The sequence below is a fragment of the Mirounga leonina genome, unplaced genomic scaffold, assembly GCF_011800145.1.
Source record: "Mirounga leonina isolate KUSES-001 unplaced genomic scaffold, KU_Mleo_1.0 Mir_91, whole genome shotgun sequence".
Taxonomy (NCBI): Eukaryota; Metazoa; Chordata; class Mammalia; order Carnivora; family Phocidae; genus Mirounga; species Mirounga leonina.
In genome coordinates, this window is record NW_023270839.1 from 39313534 (window position 1) to 39336631 (window position 23098).

At 55.4% G+C, this 23098-nt stretch overlaps 1 protein-coding gene across 1 annotated transcript; it reads left to right on the plus strand.

Moving 5' to 3' along the window:
• The first annotated feature begins 379 nt into the window (after positions 1-379).
• Positions 380-21761, plus strand: PLEKHO2 (pleckstrin homology domain containing O2). The gene is made up of 6 exons (XM_034994884.1): positions 380-484; positions 7068-7217; positions 11465-11581; positions 16338-16442; positions 17910-18008; positions 20296-21761. Exons 1-6 carry the CDS (start codon positions 473-475, stop codon positions 21307-21309), a joined length of 1497 nt encoding a protein of 498 aa, XP_034850775.1. The 5' UTR covers positions 380-472; the 3' UTR covers positions 21310-21761.
• Positions 21762-23098: the final 1337 nt, after the last annotated feature.

Here is a 23098-nt window from a genome sequence, read left to right on the forward strand (position 1 = left end):
TCCCGCCCTCCGCCCGCGTCCCTCCCGTCCGCCTCTGGCCGGAAGCCCCCTCTCCCTCTCTCCGCCCTGTCCCCCGCACCCTCTGTCCCCTCCCAGTCCTCTCCCTCAGCGGGTCGGGGAAACCTCTTTCCGCCCTGTCCCTCCCCCTTCCTCCGTTCCGGCTCCTCCGTCCAGTCCCCTAACTCACGCCCGGCCCCGCCCAGGCTCCGCCCCCAGCCCCGGCCCCGCCCCCCCGTTTCCCGCCGGGGCCCGGGCCTCCCAGCCCCGCTATTTCTTTCCCCGGGCCCCGCCCCTTGGCCCCCGGAAGCTTCTCCCCGCCCCCAACCCCGCCCCCCCGAAGTTTCTTGGGCCCCCGGCGGCCCGCGGGACAGAACGCAGAGAGCCGCCGCCCGGGCGGCTGTGGATGGAGGTGGCGGAGCCCGCGCGGTGCGCGGAGTGAGCGGCGGAGCGGCGGGACTTCAGCGGACTCGCGATGGAGGAGGAGGTGAGGTCCGGGCCAGGCGGGGGGCGGGGGCTGGGGTCTTGAGCCCCTCACTTTTGTTGGGGTCGCAGGCTCAGGCCCTTGTTCCAACCAGCCCCTCTCCCGCCGGACTGCCGACACCCAACCGCTACCCCACCCCCATTCCCCCCAGGCAGAGCCCAGGCAGATGGAGCTGGGGCTAGGGTTCCGCGTCCCGCACTTCGCAGACCCACCCTTCTTCGTTATCTCCTGTCTTCTCTCACCAACTGTGGGCATCGCGGTGGTTACTGTTCCCATTGGATTGACAGAGAGACTAAGGCTCTGGTCAGTTAACGACTCGCTGAAAGTGGCTTGGGTTACTGGGCTTGAACGCGGTTACCGTTGACACCCCGTGCTGGCCAGGTCTGATCCTGAGGAGGTAGACCCAAGTGTGTGTGGGGGGAGTCTGTGGGTTTCGGAGTCCCTTTCTCAAGGAATCTTGAGGTCGTGACCGTGTCTGGTGGTGAAAACTGGAGGAGTTGTGTTTTTCTCCCCTCTATAAGTCCCTGTGATCCTCTTTCCCCTACCCTCTCCCTTGCTCCGGAGTCAGGCCCGAATAGGGGCTGATCCTGGCCCCTGCCTTCCCCACCTCCCTGGGAGGGCCAACTCCCTGGCGGAGCTGGGAGACTGGACCAGCAGTGCCCCTTGAGCTTCCCTCTTCCCCCTCAGGACCCTATTGGTCTGGAGTAGGATCAGGCACTCAGTGACCCCTACCCTTGACTTGCAAATTCAGTTCTCCCAGCAGCCCCATCTTGGAAGCACACAGTGAGCACTTAATGTATACCTGTGGAATGAATAAATTAGAGCCAGGATCTGCTGAGTCTCAAGGACCTTGCTTCTTGTCCCCTGAGGGAGGTCTCAGCTTTTGCCCGTCCCAGCCCAAGGGAAGAGGAGGTGTCTGTTGCGGTGGGTGGAGAGGAAAGATGAACCCTTCACTCTTGGGGCAACCCTGGCCAGCTGGGGAGTCCTTGGTGGACCAGGCTGTCTGTGTTCCCTTCAGTGTCCAGCTCCCTACTTCCCGGGGCCACTGTCTGTCAGGGCCAGGCCCTGCATTTCTGTGGGATGGTAGATAAGTCACTTCCCCTCTCAGCCTGCATTTCCTCTTCTATAAAATATAGGGCTTGGCCTTCTCCCCAGGTCTTGTGTGATTGTGTCCTCTTCTCTCAGAGTGGGTGGAAGTAGGGGGCAAAGTCAGGCCACTGATTTGCTGTGGTTTCTTGCTGACAGGGGTGGGGCTGCCCTCCCCCACTCTAGGCCCCTGCTGTGAGGGTTGGACTGTCCGGTTGTGGCCCCTCCCCTTCTCCCAGAGGATGTGGGACAGGATTACTCCATCTCCTGATCTGCTCTGGCCCCCAATTAAGGGAAGTTCTCCTGGGGCCTCCTGGGCCAATGGTTTGTCTCGTGGCCAGCCCAGCCCAGCCCAGCCCTGTGCTCCGTCTGGTTCTGAGTTGCTAGCATTGCCACTTAAACTGACTCCCATTTGCCAAGAGCTCCCCACATACCTGAGCCGTCTAAGGTCTTGCCCACCTCCTCCCCACACAGCCAGGGGCTCCCTATTTCCTTCCTGCCCTTAGGCATCCCTAATTCTTTTCCTCCCATTTCTTCTAATCACTTTTCTTTTCTGTAGGTCTCAGTGCCCATCTTTATTTCTCTAAAACACCTCTTAGATCATAGTCACCTGCTTTGCCCCATGACCTCAGGCTGACCTCATCCCCTCACATGGCTGTTTTTTAGCCCTCCCCCTAGCTTAGAGCTTTCTCCCTGTGCCCCAACTACCCTGGTGCCAAGCCCCCTCAGCTTCAGTGGCCTCCTCTCTGCAATAGCTTGGTAGTCCTCCTCAGTCTGAGGCTTAGTGAAGAAGTGCAGGTCTGGGCACTGGGCATTTGTCCACTTGAGTTCTCAGGGCCTCAGTTTCCCCATCCATAAAATGAGGGAGGTGGGCAATCCACAAATGTGATTGATATACATGCAAAAGCTGTGAAAGCTGCAAATATCATGGGATATTGTTGCTGCCACTGGAGTAAGGTTAAAAACCCCAAACCTAGGCTTTCTTTCCTGTCTCTGCCCTGGGGTCCTGCCCCCCCCAACCCTTCCCTCTCATAGTCATGCTTTTCCCTGACTCAGCCTCTAGGGTCTCCAGGCTGCCCATTTGCCCATATCCATCTAGACAGAGGCAGGGCAGTGTCCTGTCCCAGTCCTGTTTTTGTGACCTTGAGCTAATCTCTTGCCCTTTCTGGGCTGTACTTTCTCATTCAATAGTGAAGGGGTCTCAAAGACCCTACATGTCCTTCCTTCTCCTCTGGGTCAAGGTGTGTGTCTCTTTCCTTTCTCACTCTCCTACTAAAACCTTAGCTTCTCCAAGGGCTTCCCAAACTAACTCCAAGCCCTTACCCCACCAGAGAGCTAGGGCTGAGGTTTCCCTCTGGGTAGGTCCTGTGTTCTCCCAAAAGGCTGGGGCCCTCGAAAGCAGGGGATGCCCTCCCCACCTCCACACTGAAGACTCCCTGTGCAGGGTCTGTGTTGCCCTCATTAGATCGGAAGTTCCCTCTGGGCAGAGCCTGTGTGTGCTTCCTCTCTGGTTACCCTATCCCAGCCTCTGACACGGTGGGTTCTTAGAAGAGTCTGGTCAGCATATCATTGTGTTTAGTCCAAGGGTAAAGGTGATAAGCTCCCTGTGATGTGAGGTGCCATCAAGGTTTCTTCTGCTCGTTTCTGTCTCTCTATCATGCCTGTGTTGTGGCTTTCCACCTGTTCCCTTCTGTGCACAGGGTTAGGATGACCTGGCATCTTTTTCTTTTTAAAGATTTTATTTATTTATTTATTAGAGAGCGAGCGAGAGAGAAATAGCATGAGAGAGGAGAGGGTCAGAGGGAGAAGCAGGCTCCCTGCTGAGCCAGGAGCCCGATGTGGGACTCGATCCCAGGACCCCGGGATCATGACCTGAGCCGAAGGCAGCCGCTTAACCAACTGAGCCACCCAGGCGCCCATCTTTTTCTTTTCTTAAAGGAATGACCCAGAGATTCCCCCCACCTCAGGCAAAGGGGAGTCAGGCTGGTGCTCAGGGGTGCCTCAGGAGCTGCTCACAGTGGGCAGGGAAGGGTCTGAGTGAGGATGGGTAGGAAGAGAGAGGGCGAAACAGGAAGAACAGTGGTCAGCTGGTCAATAAGAGGAGAGGAGGCCGAGAAACTGGGCTGAGCAAGACAAAACCTCCCCTGTGAGCCCTGCCAAGGGGAGGGGCCACTTATTAAAACTTACTGGGGCATAGCCAGGCCCCTTGGTAGGAGTGTCTGAGGGGCAGGGAGAGGGGCAGAGTGGAGGGTGGCAGGCAAGCAGGACTCTGGCCTCCAGCCAGGCCTCCCTTTTGGGAGGCTGTTGCTGAGGCTGATTCCTGACAAGAAGACCCTTCCCTGGGCTTTGGTTCATGCCCCCTCCAGCCCCTCAATTGTCACTCCCCCCATCCCCAAAGTAACTTCTCTCCTCAATTCCATCCTGTTCCCACCCATCCCTGAAGGCCCTGGACTTGCTTCTTTAGCTCACTCAGTCATGGTGTTCACTGGGCACTGTTCTCTCTGCTACACCCTGAGAGGACAGTGGTTAAGGCACAAGCTTCCAGTCTTGCCCCTCGGGAGCTTCCAGCTGACAGGAAGTTTTCACATGTCAGACAGTGGGTGAGGCAGGCAGGGGAGGTCACAAAGGGAGAGAGTTTAGAAAGGGGTGTGCGATCCCATGGGGTGGTGTGTGGGCCCCTGAAAAGCAGGAGGCAAGCTTGGAGCTCAGCAGTGGGAGACGGGGCAGTAGCTTCACGTTCTGCAGTCCCTACTGCTTTGAGAGAGACCGAGAGTCTGCAGGCCTAGGAGGTGGCCAACAGTACTGTAGTTGCTGATGGAGAGGTGTGAAGTGTGGGATGGGGTTTCCCATCTCCCACTGCTCTTCTAGCCCTGGGCCCAGGCCAGCCTGTAGGGCTCACTGAGGGGGATGAGGCCCCTGCTGGTCATGTAGCTAATGGGTGCTGAACACAGGGTCTCTGGTGCTGGGGGTGGTGCGTGATGGGATGTGAAAGGGTCGAAGGGTGCTGAAGTCCCCTCTTTCCCTGGTCAGGGTGGCTCATAACTGGCCCATAGGCAAGTCTCCCACTTCCTCATTCCTCCATCCAGGAAGACCCTTTGGGACCATCTCACTTCCCCATTCTTCATGCCTTCTACAAGTTAGGGAGAGATGATGAGGGGCACCCCACATTCCTGGAGCTTCTGGGGTACTGAAGCCCAGCAGCTAAGCCAAGAAAGGCCTTCTCCTAAATTCTAAACCAGGCCTGGGGAAAGGGTCCCTGAGAGCCAGAGGGAATGCCAGTGACAACAGTGACAATGATAGCTACCGATTCCTAAGTTTAGGGTGTTCTAGGCACTGCTTTATATGCCGTGTCTTCATTCAACATTTATTGAGCACCTACTGTATGCCAGATGCTGTCTAGGCCCTGGGGCCTAGAAAGCAAAAATCCTTGCCCCCGTGGAGTTAAAATCCTTGCAACTTCTGGTATATCTCCATTTCTTAGATGAAGAAACTAAGGCTTAGAGCGATTAAGTGGCTTGCCTCCGGTCTGTGTGACTTGGGCTTCAAAGCTGACTCTCAACCACGAGAGTGTGCAGTTCAGAGGGGCGAGGCCACAGTGAGAACCAGGCTGGGGCTCCCCTGCCAGGATAGAGAGCAAGGAGGCAGTGCCCTGCCCAGCCCCTGACAGCTCACCACACTTCTACCCAGGCTTGTCCTTCCAAAGGCAGCTGTGGCCACAGGGTATCCCTGGGGAGAGGCGTGCTCCTTTTAACTGGGGCCCCTTTTCTGAACTTTATGTAAATTATAAAGTAGTCAAAATTAGTCAGTGCAATTTCCTTCTAGCATCCACTAGATTTGACATGCTCTTGACCTCCCCTCTTCTACCCTCCCCTTCACACTCACTGCTGTGGGCACCAGTCACTGAAGCAAAGTGGTTAGTAAATTGGTGTATTTTTATTTTCCTTTCACAGATATCTCTTTTTTTTTTTTTTAAAGATTTTATTTATTTATTTGAGAGAGAGAGAATGAGAGAGAGCACATGAGAGGGGAGAAGGTCAGAGGGAGAAGCAGGCTCGCCGCTGAGCCGGGAGCCCGATGCGGGACTCGATCCCAGGACTCCAGGATCATGACCTGAGCCGAAGGCAGTCGCTTAACCAACTGAGCCACCCAGGCGCCCCTCACAGATATCTCTTGAACATCCATTATGTGTAAAGGAACAGTGCTAGGTTCTGGGGACCAGAGGTAAATACGACCCCATCTGATAGGCATGTACCTGACAGCCAGCTACCTAAGCAGATAATCGAGGCCACGAGATGGCCGCGGCTGTCCTAGAGGCTCCAGGGTGGCTGCCTATGTCCGAGAAGAGGACTCAAACAAGAGGTTTACCTCTTGTACCAGCCTGTGGTTAAGGCAGAATCCTTGGAGCCCTTGCCAGGTGGATGGCCGTCCCCAAGTCCTGGCCTGTGGTGGTGCTAAGAGCAGAGGACGTCCCGCTTTGGGGCAGGAAACGGGCTGCAGAATGGGTTCTCTTGGAGGGCAGCGGGGGAGAGGCAGATGACCACCACCTGCCTGCTTCCTCCCATCCTTCTGCTCCTGCCTGAATGTCCTCTCCGCTGGGATGCCTTCCTGGGCCACCCAGACCTCAGCCAGGTCCCCCACTGTCGTCTCTCACTCCCCTCTTCTTCCCGCCCCCTTCACTGTTCCCTTCATAGTGTTTCATGCTTATTAATGTATTTGTGTCTGGTGTTTGTTCAGCTCCTCCTTCCCTGCATTGCCGGCTCTGTGAGGACAGAGATGCATTATTTTTATTCTTCTCTGCTTACTCCAGCACCCGTGACATTGTAGGTACTCAGTGTAGTGTTTGTTGACTGGTTGAATGAATCCATGAGAGGCAGAGTGGCGGAGCTGGAAGAACATGGGGTCAGGGACCTGGTTTGAATTCTGGGCTTGTCCCTCCCACTGTGTGACTCTGGCAAGTCATCTTCTCTCTGAGCTTCAGTTTGCCTGGACCCTGTGGATAACGATGCTACCACCTCAGAGAGTACTTATATGTGTTAAGTGGGATGATGTGTGTAAAACATAATCTGGTGGCTCAGTATTGAGAGGCCTATTATTATTATTGTTGCTATTATTATTGTTGTTGCTATTGTTATTCCTGTTTTTTTTTTTTTTTAAGATTTTATTTATTTGAGAGAGCACGCATAAGCAGGGGGAGGGGCAGAGGGAGAGAGAGAAGCAGGCTCCCCACTGAGCAGGGAGCCCGACGCGGGGCTCGATCCCAGGACCCTGGGATCATGACCCGAGCCGAAGGCAGACGCTTAACCAACTGAGCCACCCAGTCGCCCCTATTCCTGTTCTTTCTGACATTGGATTAAGGATATCTGCCTTGGGGGTTGTGGGGAAGCTCATGTGGGAGGATATGAGGAGGTACCCAATAGAGGGACACATCCCTCGTGCAGCCATTGGACAGTGTGGCCCCATGGCAGCAGCCCTCATGGCATGTCCTGGTGCTATCTTACAGGGTGTGAAGGAAGGGGGCGAGAAACCTCGGGGAGCACGGAGGGCAGACAAAGCTGGCTGGATCAAGAAGAGCAGTGGTGGCCTCCTGGGGCTTTGGAAAGACCGGTATCTCCTCCTCTGCCAGGCCCAGCTGCTGGTCTACGAGAACGAGGTAAAGACGCACCTGGCCCTGAGGTTGGGGGTGCTGGGGGCGGGGGCAAAGGGATGGCAGCCCAGGCCAGCAAGAGGATCCCAGAACTGGCGTAGGAACACTTGCTCCACTCTTGACATGCTGTGTAACTGGATTTGGTTTGAGACCTGACTCCTTGGGCGAGTGCCTGATCTTCTCTGGGTCTTCGTGGTGTGGGGACAATACCTCTAGGTGCAAGTCTAGGACTCCTGGATGAGGGGCTCTTTGAAGTGTATGTGCACAGGGACGTGTGTGTCTCCTCAGTGTACACTTAACTGTAACTCCTTGTCATTGGGCTAGATGCCATATAAGTGAATGTTCCAGAAAGCTAAAGCTTATTCCATTCAGCAATGAGAATAGAAATATTTTGTGCTCATGCTTGTTTGGGGTTTTCCATATCTCTTGTATGAGGCTCGTTAGTAGTCCCATGAGAGTGTCATCATGTCCCAGAGGAAGATACTGAGGCCCTAGGGGGCCAATGACTGGTCGGCATCTCAGTGAATGGCGGAGTTGGGACCCAGACCAAATCCAGAGCTCTTTCCACCCATAGATTCTGGCAGGTAAACTCTAAAAACTTATTTTTGGTGGAAATCCACTAAAATATGTTGAATATTCTCTACCTTCTTCAACAGAAGGTGTTGGGACTAAAAGTGAGTCTTTCTGTGGTGGCTCTGAGTCACCTCTTATCAGACTCTTCCATCCTGCCAGACTGTACTTTTCAGCTTTTCTTTTTGCTTTAACATCAAGCGCCAGTTGCCACTTCTGCTGTCCGTGTGCCTCTCATAATCCTCACAGCTGCCCACTTCAGGCTTGCGCCTCTTTTCATTTCAGCAGGCTAGGAACTTGGACAACCAAGGATGTTAAGATTGTGTGTTAAGTAAGAGTTGATAAAGCTCTGGGGGAAGATCTGAGGAGAAAAGGTGGCTTTTACTTGTAGCTGCCGTTTGTGTTCTGGGATTAAGGCCACCAGAAGGCCCGTCCATGGAAAATGGGCTCTCACTGCGTGCCTTTGACAGATGGAATACATGGGGCAGAACTGGCCTGGAGGCAGAAGAAGAGGGATCCTGCCTGTTCCCCACCATCCTTTCTCAGCATCCCTCAGGTTATCTTGGCAAATTCATAACTGTCCCAGGCCAAGAAAGGTTGGGCACCAGATCTGACTGTTTAGCGGAACTGCCTTTGTGAAGCACCTTGCCTTTCCTGTCCGAGTCCCCAGGCTCATGGAGTCGGGGTGTCAGAGAAGCAGCTGGAGGAAGACAAGGGAGTGAAATATGCAGACAGCCCCCCAGATGTTCCTTACTGCTGCTGTCACCAAATTAGGATGTGCTGCAGGGCAGCAGGGGGATATTTTTATAAATAAAGGCAGTTGTCACAGCTTCCTTCGGTCCCAGCTGCCATAGGAGTTGAATGACAAGCCCCCAAGCTGTCAGCCTGTCAGGCACTGCCGGACTTGTCCTGGGCGCTCTCTCCACATCTGGCCACAACTGGGAAGCAGGAAGGATTTCACATCCCACAAACATGAAACATATAAATCAGGCTTTTAAAAAAAGTCACTATTAAAAACCTCCATGCAGTTTCAAGAACTTCGCACTTGGGGGTAGGGAAGGTTGGCCCAGGAGCAGGAATTGAGAAATGCTTATGAGTTCAATTCCTCTTTCTGATGTCAGGAACTAGGCGAGTGCAAATGGCTCTTGGCTGTTTCTTTGCTGTCAGTGAGGCTGACATTCAAAAAATGCTGCCCCCGCCCAGTGCCTGCTGGTTTATCCATTTTTCTGAGCTGCAGAAGGGCCAGATGATTCAGCGTTTCGGGTGGAGAGGAGACCCAGGTCAGGCAACCCTGGGGAGAGCTGGGTGGTGGGGATGGACTGACTTTTTGTTCCCAGATGGAAGAGAGTGTGTTTGGGCCAGTAGGTGTCCAGTTGAGGGAGGCCTGCGCACATGGGGCAGGTGAGCTGCTGTCTCCGGGACTGGGCATCCTTCCCCAGGCAGCTTCCTTTCTCTGGTTGCAGGTAGGAGGGGACCTTCTGGAGTCTCACCCTGGGTCAGGCGTTCAGTCCAGCAAACTAGTCCTATGTGTGTCCCTCTTGAGGGCTGCCTTTCGGTAGGGCGCTGTAGGGGGAACCAGACAAATATGCAGCACAGGGTAGAGAGAGATGCCTAGCAGGGAGTCAGGACTGTTCTTCCCCATGGCTGGGTGCCCCTAGCACCTTGTACGGTGCGTGTGCCTGGCAGGTGCTCTGTGGATGGGGGACCTCAGAGGAGCGAGAGAGCACCAAAGCTCAGGCTTGGGGGTGTGGCAGGGGAGCTTCCTGGAGCAGGTGGGTCTTACTAGCCCTTGTTGAATGTGTGTGGAGTGGAGGAACTTGGAAAGACTGGAGACTAGGGGTTGGAAAGAGATGCTTGGAAGCAAAAATTGGAAAAGACATTTTAACTGAACCTGGATGGGAAAGATCAGGCCACCCTTGCCATCTTTCCCCAGATGGCCCAAACAGAGAGCAGGTCAGTGGTTACTGCCCTTTGCTATTACAGTCATCTCCTTTGAAAAATATAGACGCCTGGGCTCCATTCCTCACAGGTCCTGATGAAACTGGTCTGAGATGTTGCCTGGGCATTGGGGTTTTTAAAGCTCCCAGGTGCTATCATGGTTGAGAAGCTCTGGTGTAGAGCAGAGGTTTTCAAACTTTTGCATACATCAGAATCACCTGAAGTGCTTGTTAATCATCAGACTGTTAGGCCCATTCTCCTACGGTTATGATTCAGTGGGGATGGGATCTGAGAACTTGCATTTCTAACAAGTTCTCAGGTGATGTTGCTGCTGCTGACCCAGGTACCACACTTGGAGGACCACTGAGACAGAGTGTGACCTGTTGCTAAGGCATTGATCACCAAGCCTCTGACTGTGGCTGGAAGGAGTGTGGTGTGCTAGAAAGAGCTCTGGCCTGGGAGGCAGGAAGTAGCTTTGCATTTGGCCCTGCCCCTTACATTTGTGTCTGTGCCCCTTGGGCAAATCAGTTCGCCTCAGGCCTCATTCTCTTCCTGTATACTGTGAGGCAAATACTGGGGCTCTAAGCTTTCAGGATGATTTAGAGGCTCAGGAGAATCAGAGAAGCAAAAGTGCTTGCTAAGTGTCAGGGGTTCTTAACATATGCAGATTATCATGGAGGGAAATCAGGGCATTTCCTCTGCAAACATTGAGTCACTGCCTCTCAGATATTCCACCAAAAACTGCAGAGCACCTAGGCATGCTTGGTGGGTTCTCTTGCTGGCTCTCTGAGTGAGGTCTAAGAGCAAGCATGTCCTTAACTTGTTGGCCAGCCTATAGGGCAGCTCTCCCCTCCAACTCCCACCCCCCCCAGGGCTTGCTTCTTCATCCCTGGATACTCAAGGGTGAGAATGCAGCACACTGAGAAGTTGTTCCAGCTGGGACTCCCTTGGAAGAGGAAGGAATTGACCACTCCTGAGTGGGGAGCTTGTCCCAGGCAGCTTGCTGGAAAGGCAGCTGGTGGGTAGAGCCCACATGGAGAAAATACTCCAGTGCCAGGGCTGGTGGGCAGGAAGGCAGCCCAGCCAGTGTCCAGGGGTGGCCTAGAAAAGGCTGGCCTCTGTCTTCTTAGTGACAAGGCCTCAGGGTGGCAGGTTAGTGGGGGGATCGCTTTTGAAGGAATTCTTGCCCTCTCCATTGTGCAGGCCATGGAAAGTGGCCTTTCCACCTAGCCAGGGGTCAGCGGAGGAAGATGCCAAGTGGGGAAGTCAGTTCAGGATCATTGTGGTAAAGTAGGGTATGCAGCCCAAATGTGCCTAGTTCACACTTCCCTCTGTGGCTCTGCCTGGAAAGCCTTTTCTTTTTTTTTCTTTCATTTTGTGACATCCTGCTCCCTCTTCTAGACTGCCTCTTCCACAAATCTCTGAGCAGGCTCAGCTTCTGCTGTTTCCTCCTTTGGCCTTAGGCATTTGAGTTGGCCCTGCTACCCACCTCCGGGCTGGGTGCCCCATTTCTCATGTGGATGCTGAGCCTTGAAGGCATCCTTCCAGTCAGCATGGACTGAACACTATCTACTTGCTGGGGTCGAATACCACATCTTGGTGATTGATTGGCAGCCCAAGGTTGCCTTCTGACCGAGTGATGCCCTCACTGACTGAGATCAGGGTCTGAGGTGGGACCTGGGTGTTTGAGGATCTGGATGTGTCTGGCTCTCACCAATTCATGTCCCCTCTATCTCCCTCCCCAGGACGAGCAGAAGTGTGTGGAGACAGTGGAGCTGGGCAGCTATGAGAAGTGCCAGGACCTTCGTGCCCTCCTCAAGCGGAAACACCGATTTATCCTACAGCGATCCCCAGGGAACAAGGTAGGGCTATGCCCACTGCTGCCTGACCTCCCTCCAGGCCTGGGTTAGTTTGGGAAGATCACCCCCGGAAGGCTCTCAAAGGCAGGCTGGGCCCCTGGATATAGCCTCTGGAGGATCTCTGGAGTGTGGCTGAGGCTCAGACCCAGGGGCTGCCACAGGTTGGACCTTTTATGCATTTTGGCCTGGAGTCTCCTCAGCCCCTGGTTGATGCATTTAGGGCTCTGCTGAGAGGTCTGGTCCCCTCTCCCCTTCTAGGCTCTGGGGCCTCCTTCCCAGGCTGTAGTTTGAGGTGGGGCCCTTGGCCTGCCCCTACACCCTGGACACATGAGGCGCAGCGCTGAGACAGAAAAGCTGGGAATGAGGCCTTCAGCTCGCCAGGCCTGCAGTACCCTGATGTTGTCTGGGGCGGAGGAAGGCTGTGACCTCCACTTCATCTCAGGCCTTTGTGGGTGGGCCACCCCTCCTGCCTCCATCCTGGACTCAGTGCTCAGAGACCTGCAGCCCCCCACCTTTCCTCCCTTTGCACTTTCCCCTTCTTGGCTGAAGCTGGAGAGGGTCTCTTGCCGGGAGGTTCTTCGCCTGGGACACGCTGTGCGTGCCGGTGAGGTTTGCTGTGTGCACCACATTTCTCTGGTAGGGAGTCTGGCTGGGTGCTGATGAATGGTATGGTTTCACAGATGTCAGGAGGAAGTTCCGATTTGAGACGGGCGTGTACAGCACCTCTCCAGCTCGCGCCCATCTGCAGCTGGGCCACGCCTCACCCCAGCCCCTGCACGTCACGTGGAGCCTCTCAGAGTGAGGCTGAGTCACAGAGGCTGGGGCTTGGGGAGCATCTGGTCTGGGCCTGCTGGAGGCCATTCTGTTCTCCCCTAGCTTTAAGGATCAGGAGCCTAAATCCTCTGATCCCCAGGGCTCTTGGCTCTGCAGGAGGCTGTGAACTGTAACTCACTAACCCTTTGTCCAACTTCACAGTTGGACACAGTCGGTGGGGCACAGAGGCAACTGTGGAACTCTGGGAATTGGGGGATGAGTCCAGGTTTATGGTGCTGTGACAGTTCATGGGGCTGGACCCAGGTTTCACTTGACATCTGCTGCTTAGGGCTCTTAGGAAGAGGAGAGCCATATTTTGGTCTTTCAGTCCTGTCAGCCCCCTCCCTGTTCTGGAGACCTACTTTTCTCTCTGAGCAGTCATTGTCGTGTGTGTGTGAATGAGTGACATGCAGAGCACATTATGTGTAGAGGTCTGGCATGTGTGTGTGTGTACCGCTTTATATGCAGGTGAGTGTTCACCTGACCATGGGTCTGTCTGGGGCTTTGTGTGTCTCTGAGTGAGCTTATGTGGATGTGGGGGGATAGGGCCATGCTTCTCTGTCCTCTGTCAGTGCTGTTCTGTGGGCCTTTCCCCAGCTCTGACAATCAGCTGATGGTGTGCTTAGGCGGGTCAGGCCCAGCTCAGGGGGGGCCATCACCTTCAGAGAGGCCTGTTTGTACAGCTGCATTCTTAGCTGCTTTGGCCAACACCCTCTCTTCCATCCCTCAGTCCTGCCAAGAGTTCAGGTTGGCTCTGGGTGACTCTGGGAACAGGATGATAAGTCGGGGAGATGGGGCTACGGAGCAAGTATTGGGGGCTGCAAGATGGTGGGAGGAAAGCACATCCGGTTCCACTCCCCTGACTCTCACCACCTGAGGAACTCATACAGAGAGCGGGGCTCTCCAGAAGTCAGATAGTGAACCGCCCAAAGCACCATGTCCCTCTCGTCCTCTCACCCTCCTTTCCTATCGCCCTGGGTGTTCCCCATCCTCAGTGAGGCCGCCAGCCGGCCAGGAGGTCACATGACCCTGGCTGTCTGGTCCTGAGGCCGCCTTTTTTCCCCCCCTCTAATCAAATAAACAAAGACTCCAGTGTCTTGCATGTCCCTCTCCCCCTGCCTCCCATCCCCACGCCCTTGCCATGAGGTCACAGGCGGACACTGCCAGGAAGCAGGGTGGCCTAGCTGGGCCTTGCTGCCCTGCTGGTCTCGGCCAGCTTGGCCCGTTCCTCTTTCCTGCTGCCTCTCTCCCCCTCCCACTTTTTCCTCCCTGCCATTTTGTCCTCCCCGCTTTCCCAGGTCATGTGGGCCTATTCTGTGGCCAGTCCTGTTAGGTGTGAAACTCCTAGCAGTGCCTGTGCCCCTGGGGCTTCTTGGAAGGGCTTGAGAGGGACCTGTGCGGCCTGTGGCTCTTCAGGACACAGGGCCAGGAGTGGGGCAAGAGGAACAACTTCTTGGTATTCCACTTGTCCCCATTCTGATCCCCCTTGCGGGACGCCTGGCTCATTCAGCCAGGATAACAAGGTTGCTTAGAGTGGGACTGGGTCCCATTTAACCATGTATTTGCTCTCCCAGGGAATCCCTTTGGCTAGTATGTAGGTCTTCCTGAGGGCTCCTCCCTCACAGGGAGCAGAAGAGAACAGAAGTTGACCCCCCTCCAACCCCCGAGCCTGCCTCAGGTGGGCTGGCACGTGGGGAAAGACTGTGGCTTGGGTTGGGCACAGTGGTTCTGATCTTGTCCCATTGAGGCCCCGAGTAGTGCATAGGCCTGTGCATGGTGGACTGGTGGGAATAGAACGCTTTGAGCTGGACTCCCAGGCCAGTGCTCTTTCTCTGCCCTGCTCTTGCTCCACCTGCGGCCGAGTTCAAGTATATGCCTCTGCAGCTCTCCGGCATGCTAAATCCTGCACTAAGCAGGGGCCCCACCATCTCGGGGCCTGCGAGAAGGAGGAGCAGCTGGGCTCCAAGGGGCTGGCCTTGGGCCGCCTTTCTGGCAGCCCCCGTCACAGGGTTGGGTGGGCCCTTGCAGAGCCTGGATGTAGCCGCTGTCCCTCCCTGACCCCCTGCAGCCCTGATGGCTGGGCTAAGAGGCAGTTGCCAAGGTGCCCTGGGGTTTCTGACTTAACTGCAGATCTGCTGCCAGGATTGAATTTACCCTGGTCATGCAAATGAGCATTTGGCTGTGCCTGGCATGGGGAGGTGGGTGGGACCCAGGGCTCTGTATGAGGAGAAGGAGGCGGCAGCCAGGAGGAAGTTATATAACGAGGATGCTGCAGGGGCCAGGCGGACTGTGGTGTTACATAACGTGGAGGGTGGCAGGAGGGAAGGCGCTGTCTAACACCAGGGTGGGGGATGGGCAGGCTGGCGACCCGCCTGACCAAGAACTGGGGCGTCTTGAGGTCAGAGTGGGCAGTGGCCCAAAAACGGGGCAAGGGAAGGAACTGTGGGCCAGTTCATTCATTTATTGGCTCATTCATTCAATAACTATTTACTGAATACCTACTGTGTGCGGGACCCTGGCTTTAGTCGTGTTTAATTCCCTCAGCATTGCTTTGGGGTAGGCATGATCCCCTTATCCAGATGAGGAAACTGGGACTGTTTTGTCAGAAGGAAGGCAGCAGTGATAATTCCTGTTACTGAGCACTCACTCTGTGCCCAGCTCCAGATTCAACACTTTAGGTACATATTTGATCTACACAGCTCCATGAGGCAGGTTGTGGCGGTCTTGACCTTTTACAGATGAGGGAACTGAGACTCAAGGTCAGCCAGCTGTAAGCAGTGTTCTGTCCAATTCAGAGGCCCTACTGCTATGATACCCACTGTGTAAAATGGCCCCTCAGTTTGTGTGGCCTTGCTACTTCTACCATTTCCTGTCTGACCTTGGAGCCTGACAGGGAGTGGTCTCTCTAAGCTGCCCTTTAATTCTTTTTTTTTTTTTTTTAAGATTTAAATTTTTATTTTTACGTAATCTCTACACCCAACGTGGGGCTCAGACTCACAACCCTGAGGGACACCTGGGTGGCTCAGTCGTTAAGCATCTGCCTTTGGCTCAGGTCACGATCCCACGGGCCTGGGATCGAGTCCCGCATCGGGCTCCCCCTCTGCATGCCACTCCCCCTGCTTGTGTGCGTTCACTCTTTCTGTCTCTCTGACAAATAAATAAAATCTTAAAAACAAACAAACAAACAAAAAAACACCTCACAACCCTGAGATCAAGAGTCTTACGCTCCACCCACTGAGCCAGCCAGGTGCCCCTCTCTGATTCTCATGTACGAGCTGGGAGCTCCTGCCTGAGATGAGAGGGACCCCTGGGGTGGGGTGGGGTGTAGAATCAGGAGTCTTGGGATTACTTTAGGTCACCTTGGCCAAGTCCCATCCCATCTGTGAGCCTCTGTTTCCTCATCTGTACGATGAGGGGGTTGGAATTGACTCCCAGGTCCCTTTCTCATGTATAGTCTATGATTCAAGGCCAGAAAGGAGACCCTGGGACTTTTTCACTTGGCCAGGGCTGAGTGGGGGGCCCCTGGAGAGCTGCATGTGGCCCTGGTTCAGGGGGTCTTCACCGATGGACAGCTGTCACACCTGTCACCTCTGTCACTGTACTCAGCCTGGTGTGGATGTACACTGGGATAACTCCACTTTATGGAGAAAACAGGCAGCTGTCTGGGGAAGCCAAATGGAGTAAGACCAGATCTTGGCTCTTTCCACAGGGCAAGGTGGATTCTAATCCAGATCTCGGGCCGCATCATGCTGAGAGCCGGCCCCTTCTCTGCTGGATCTGTCCCCTCCCATCCCCCGAAGCCCGTGTCAGATCTGTTGTGGGGGTCATTTCAGTTTGCTCCTGGCCAGCTGTGCCAGGGCAGACTTTGTGATCTGGGATGGGAAGCTTCCTTAAGACCCCAAATGTGAATTCTGTTAAACATCCACCCTATCCATGTCCCCTGCAGGTCAGCGACATCAAATTTCAAGCAACCAGTGGAGAGGAGAAGGAATCCTGGATCAAAGCCCTCAATGAAGGGATCAACCGAGGCAAGAATAAGGCTTTCGATGAGGTACGATGCAGTCCTGTGGATGGATCTGTGTCCCCTTTCCCATCATGTGTGATCTCAGAGAGGATCCCCTGCCCCACCTCAGACAACCCCTTGATTATGTCACTGCTACAAACACTGGGACATCTACTATTGTTAGTAATATTCATAGCAACCCTCAGAGTAGGTGGTAGTGTATCCATTTTAAGGATGAAGAAACTGAGGTGTCAGTAAATTAATTTGTTTTAAATTAAAAAGTAAGTGATAGAGTAGAATTTAACTAGTGGCAGCCATGCAGCCTTTCCAACCCAGCCTCAGCTGAAAACAGCCAGTGGGCCCAGGCCAGAGAGGTCTGGGGGGCCAAGCTGAGAGCTTTCAGTCAAGTCCAGGCCAGGCTGGCTCTGGCCTTGGGCCTCCCCATCTGTCGGCAATGACCAGCCAGCCCCCTGTACTATATAGTATGACCTGTGGCAACAATGGCTGTGATCAGGCTTGCAGTAGGCCGGGTATCCCATGGGCCCAGATCTCCTAGGGAGGATTTATCTTTGACATCATGGATTCATAGCTATTTGGGTTAAAATGGACCTGGGGGCCACCTAAACTGACCCCTTGGATTGCAGAAGACTAAGACCTGAGGGAAGGAATCTTCCCAAGTAAGTCCCTCTTAACACCCAGGTCTCCTGACTCACAGCCATGACTCCTGTGTCATGTTTTATGAGACTTGCGTTATGCTCAGCCCTTTATTAGCTGGAGAAAATATCCCCATTTCATGGGTGAGGGGTGATGGGACATATCATGGGTGTTGGAGGCCACAGAAATGTGGGCTGGCTGTCAGCCCAGTCTTGGTGGAGCAGTCAGGAACAGGGACTGTTGAACCTCGCCCCTGCCCCCATCCAGGGTGGGTCTGACCTTGAGCCTGACCTGAGGGTTAAAGAGTCTTAGCTACATTCCCCATCAAGGACAGGCTGCACTGGGGTTCAGAGTCTTATTTACTTTGGCTTCCCAGGTACTCCATCTTTCCTTACCATCAGAGAGGATATGCCCTCCTCTAGACACCCTGGCCCAAAGGGGCAGAGGCCCTGCTCTTTCCTGGGCTTTTTTCTTTTCCAAGGGATCTGGGAGAGTGACTGGGGCCATTTTCTGGAAGCCAGGCACCAGGGGATCATGGGCTGCCTTCTCCCTGCTCCCCCAGCTAAGCATAACAGCAGCCTCAGGGCTGCTTATATATATTTGCAGTAGACTGAAGGGTGAGGGCTGGTAGCCCATATCCAGGCAGGAAGACTGAGGCAGAGAGGGATGACAAAGGCAGTGTAGGGACAGGGAGAAAAGCAGAAGTCCAGACACAGGGAGATGCCTCAAAGAGAGGGCCAGTGGTAGGGCCCTGCCCCTTTACAGGGAAGATGTAGGTGTAGACCCTGCCTCTGAGTCGGGTTAATGCCTGGGCATTTCTTCCTCTCCCTGGTGGGCACTGACCTTGTTCCTTCTTCCCAGGTGAAAGTGGACAAGAGCTGTGCCCTAGAGCATGTGACACGGGACCGGGTGCGTGGGGGCCAGCGGCGCCGGCCACCTACAAGAGTCCACCTGAAGGAGGTAAGACTTTGCCCCCTGGCTCAGACAGGTAGGAGGTCATTTGAGCCTGGGATCCTAGCTCATTAGGGTGGCAGCCAAGCTTGGGGCCATCTTTTTCCTGAGGACTCTTGGAGTTGGGGCTTCCTGAGTGGTATGCAGAGTGTTATATGTGCTCGGGGTGGGGGGGGGGCGGGGGATATGCCTGCTTTGCTTGTTGAGTCTGCACACTGGCCTTATCCAGAGTCGGTACCTGAGGGAAACTGAGACTCTGAGGCTAGTCCCTGCCTCTCAGAACTCAGCTTCCACCTAGAGAAAAGACCTGTCCGCAGACTGCTCCAAGCAGAGTTGTATCTAACTTCTGTACAGAGGAGGGCTCTGAGAGGCCGGGCAGGAGAGACTGTGGAGGGCCCATTGGCATTCGAACCAACCCTTGAAGGATGGGAAGGGTTTCAGTTGGCAGACTTGATGTGAGGGAGGCCCTGGCCGAGGGAATGATTTGAGCTGAGACAGGAGAGTTTTGGAGTGTACCAAGTCCCTTTGATGGGGAGATGGGTCTAGGAAGGTTTGTTGATGGGAAGAAATTGTGGAGGCCTTGATTGTTGGAGCTGGGAACAATGCATGGGAGGGTGTGTTCCAGAGGTCAGTTGAGGCCCAGGGTATGGTGGGTTGGGTTAAGGGAGGGAAAGGCAAGGAGCTAAGAAGAGGGAGGAGGTGGGCCCTCCAGACTCCAGGAGGGGATGAAAAGGGAGGGGACAATGGGAGAGACACTCGGAAGCAAGAGCCATCTGGGCTTGCCACTGAATACGGTGCTAGGGGAAGCCTTCCAGACAGAGGGGAGGGTGGTCCAGACGTAGACCCAAGCCTGCCGACTGGGTGAATGGAGGCCCTGGGGACAGGGAATTTGGGAGAAGTTATGGGCAGGGTGAGGGGTAAGGGAAGAGCCCTTTTTCAGACCAGTGTTGCTGATGGGGGTGGATGTTGGCGGGGAAAGATTTTGGAGGCTAGGAAAGAATCTTAGCAAATGCTACATTTGGGGAGTGGGGGGCGGGCAGTAGAGAGCCAAGGAAGAGGAAGCCAAAGAGGCAAATGGCACATCTGGAGAGAGAGAAGGGCACAGGATGTGGGATTATCAGCCAGGTTGGCAGCCACAAGTCACAAAGGCAGGACTGGGGAAAGAGGCAGGTGGTGACATTTACTGCATAAATTTTCTCAGAGAAGGAGTTGGCTTAGGTTTGTCAAGGGGTACAGAGCTGGGGTTGCCAGAGGGAAGGGGACCATGGTAGGGAAGAGGGAGAAGAGAAGGGGCCAAGGTCACTGGAGAGTTTGTTTTTGAAATGAGACAGCCTGTTCATGCCTGTCAGCCGAGGGAATAAAGCCTGCAGAAGGAAAGACTGACGTGGCCAGAGAGAAAGGGAATGCTTGAGGGGAGGGTTAGGTGTTGGGGGAGGGCTGGCCTTGGAGGGAGAGACCCCCTGAGAAGAATTCAGGGAGGCACTCATGTCCCAGTGACTGAGTGAGCGTATGTGTTGGCCAGATACCTGTGTGCATGGTAAAAGGGAGTGGGGATCCCAGCCAAGACGCCTACCATGAGGGACCTTGGGAGAGGCCTCCTGCCCAGCCCTGCTCCAGGGCCTCTGAGGCTCCCTGGGAGGGTCTCCATCACTGTGGGGCTGCTGGGTGTCCCTGTGGGTCCCTAGGGCCAGGTGGGGGGGCAGCTGCCTACTTGGTGGCTGTCCTCCTCTGGCGGTCAGCTGTGGTCTGGGGCCACATCTGACGGCATGAGGAGAGGAGGCACTGGCTGCTGAGCAGCTGGACAGGCAAAGGCCGCAGAGATCTGGGCTGGAGGGCTGGGTGTGAAGCTGGCACATCAGACAGCAGTCTCGAGGGAGGGGAAGCAGAAGTGAGTGGGCTCGAGACAACTCGGGAGACCATGCTTGAGTCCTGGTCCCATTTCCCCGCTGAGTGGGTGGTTGCACAGATGGGATCCTCCAAGGCCAGACAGCCAGAAAGGGGTCAGAAACAGGGCTGGAACCATGTCCTCTGCTGCCCAGGCCAGTATAGTTGCCACTAAAAAGCAGTCTCTTTCACAGGCTGGGGGGCACCAAGAGGACTAGGCTCTGACTTCCTGGCCTGTGATTCCAAAACAGGGAGTTCTGTGGGAATGAGGGAGAGGAGAGGATTCATCAGAGTATCATTTTAGCTTCTAATCATGTGGCCTTGGAAGCCAGGGCAGAGAGTGGGGGGCTGACCCACATCTGACCCAAATGCCAGTCATCCAAGATAACGCCCATATACTGTCCCCTACCAGGTAGCCAACGCAGCTTCTGATGGGCTTTTGCGCCTCGACCTCGAAGTTCCAGATAGCGGGCCACCGGTGTTTGCCCCCAGCAATGATATCAGTGCAGCCCAGCCCCGGGAGACACTCAAGCCCCCTATGCCTCCTACCAAGCCTTCCCCAGCGCCTGAGACGACCAGCCTTGGTGACAGCGTGGAGACCCCTGCTGGGGAGGGAGCCCTAGCCCCTATCTCAGCAAGGTCTGAGCCCCACCCTGGGAGCCGAGAGGACTCGGAGACTCCAGTGCAGGAGGACAGTGGCTCTGAGCAGCCCTCCAACAGGGTCCTGCCTGACAAACTGAAAGTGAGCTGGGAGAACGCCAACCCCAAGGATCCCCCTGACTTTGAGAGTACAGAACTCCAGGTGCCCCGCTCTGAGACTCCTGAGGCTCTGCCCAAGGAGGGTGGGAAGCCCCCTACACCCCCACCCAAGATCTTATCAGAGAAACTGAGAACCTCCATGAGTGGGATGGGGACTTCTGGGCCAGCCCAGAGTCCTGAGACCTCTGAGACCTCTGCCCCAGATCCAGCAGAGATCTCAGTGAATGGCATGGATGACAGTCCCGAGCCCATCCAGCCACCCCAGGCCTCGGGCATCCCAGAAACTCCCCCAGAGGATGCAACAACATCCACAGCACTGCCCCGCTGGGACCTGCCATCTCATTTCCATCCCCGCTGCTCCTCCCTGGGGGACCTGCTTGGGGAAGGCCCCCAGCGTCCACGGCAGCCTGGAGAACGGCTGTATCGGGCCCAGCTGGAGGTGAAGGTGGCCTCAGAACAGACAGAGAAACTGTTGAACAAGGTGCTGGACAGTGAGCCGGCCCCCGTAAGCGCTGAGACACTGCTCAGCCAGGCTGTGGAGCAGCTGAGGCAGGCCACCCAAGTCCTACAGGAAATCAGAGATCTGGAAGAGCTGAGCCAGGAATCACCTGGGCTACAGGAGAAGCGGAAGGAGCTGGTGACCCTCTACAGGAGAAGTGCACCCTAGGGTCTGCCGGGCCAGGGCATGGTCCCTCCTAGCCCGCCCAGTCCATCATTGCCCAACCCTGCCAAGAAACATGCTTCTGCTCAGGCTGCAGAAGGGCCATCAGGCATGTTGTGGGTATGGCCAGGACCTGCAGAGATTCCTGGCATCCTTTCCGCCCTGCCCTGGCCAGTGCGGCCATGTGCCACCCAAGGCCACTATTTGGCTATCTGGCCCAGGCTCTGGGCTTTGGACTTGGGCTGGGAGCACACACTTGGTTGCTTGCATGGTTGTTCTGAACTGCCCCAGGGCTTTAGCACGGCACTTGGGGTTTCTGGGGGTGACATCATCTCTGCTTCCCACCCCCAGTAGTTTACATTCCTGACTTCTGAATAGAGCACAGCTGAGCCCCCCCCCCCCCCCCCCCCCCCCCCCCCCCCCCCCCCCCCCCCCCCCCCCCCCCCCCCCCCCGGCCCCCCCCCCCCCCCCCCCCCACCCCCCCCCCCCCCCCCCCCCCCCCCCCGCAGCTCCCACATCCAGATGTTCCCGGGCAGAGAGCCTTATGGCAGAGGCAGCTCCGAGCCATAACCAACCCTCCCACCCACCTACTGCAAGTAGCTGCCAAGGCCTTGGGTCTAAGCTCTAGATTCTTCCCTTAGCTGAGTGAGACCTGGAATCCAGCTAGGGCCTGTGCAGGCAGGTGGGAGGCAGCTGTGTGAGAAAGCCATTGGATGTGTGGCTCTCTCTGGGGCTGTTTCCTATTCTGCAGGCCTTCCCCTCTGGTGAGCTGTGATTGGAGGACTCCAGGTTGGAGGAGGAACTCGAAGGGTCTCCTAGTCTAGTCTCTACCCTTGGACCAGCCTGTGTCCAGCCTTGCACATTTCCTGTAGGGGTGAGCCCGAGAATGGCTCTGATATCAACATCAGAAAATCCTGTATATACTTCATTATAAATCAACCTTCAGAAGAGAAGCCACCTCAACTTCTGTGCCTCCCCAGATGGGATTTATATCTGGGTCTCTGGTTCCTCCTCAACCCAAACAAATCCAATATCCCAATCGTTTGTTTGAATGCCGATGGGGGTATGTTGGGCCTGAAATAACTTCCCTTTTCCTTGTTCCCCACCCCCCCACCCCTCTGGCTCAGGCCTCAGAGGGACTGCCCCTCTCAACTTCCTAGCGGGAGGGGTATTTTCTTCTGTCCCTTTCCTGGTCCATGCTTGCAGCCTGGGCCTCTCCATCCCATCCCCCTCCCCCAATCCCCCCACAGTTGTCCCTGACTCTGGGAACACATCCAGTCTCCGTCTAGGTGCAGAGCCCCCTGAGGGCCACAGCCACTCTCCCTGGGGCCTGTAGGAGTGGGAGCAGCTTCTGACAGGTCTGCTCAGGGGGTTTCTGCATGTGCACTTTTATTTACTGAACGAGGAGAAGGGAGGGTCACAGCTGCATGCCCCGGCCTTTCTGTCCACTGCCCCATCACCAGTCGTGCCCACTGAGACCTGCCAGTGCAGGTCAGTGTCTTCTTTACTGTACTTCTACTTTATTCTTGAGGGTAGTGGCCAGGGATCAAGAGGGGCAGATGTCTACTCTGCAGCCTGTCCCGGGCAGGGTGGAGGTGAACAGCAATGTCCTGACTCATGAGCCCCCACTGGCCTCCTCAAACTACACTCCATGGACAAAACTAGGTTCCCATGCCACAGTCTGCCTGTCCATCTGCCTTCAGTATGAGAGCGAGGACGTCATCGGCTGCCCACATCATATGGCCCCCTGCAGGTTTCTCTTGGGGAACAGCTTTCCCCCACCAGCAGCCTGGGC

What these genes read in the sequence shown, in the direction of transcription:
- PLEKHO2 (XM_034994884.1), top strand. An exon ending in TGCTGGTCTACGAGAACGAG is followed by an intron (nt 7,218 to 11,464) that starts GTAAAGACGCAC and finishes CTCCCTCCCCAG; the next exon opens with GACGAGCAGAAGTGTGTGGA. An exon ending in AGAATAAGGCTTTCGATGAG is followed by an intron (nt 16,443 to 17,909) that starts GTACGATGCAGT and finishes CCTTCTTCCCAG; the next exon opens with GTGAAAGTGGACAAGAGCTG.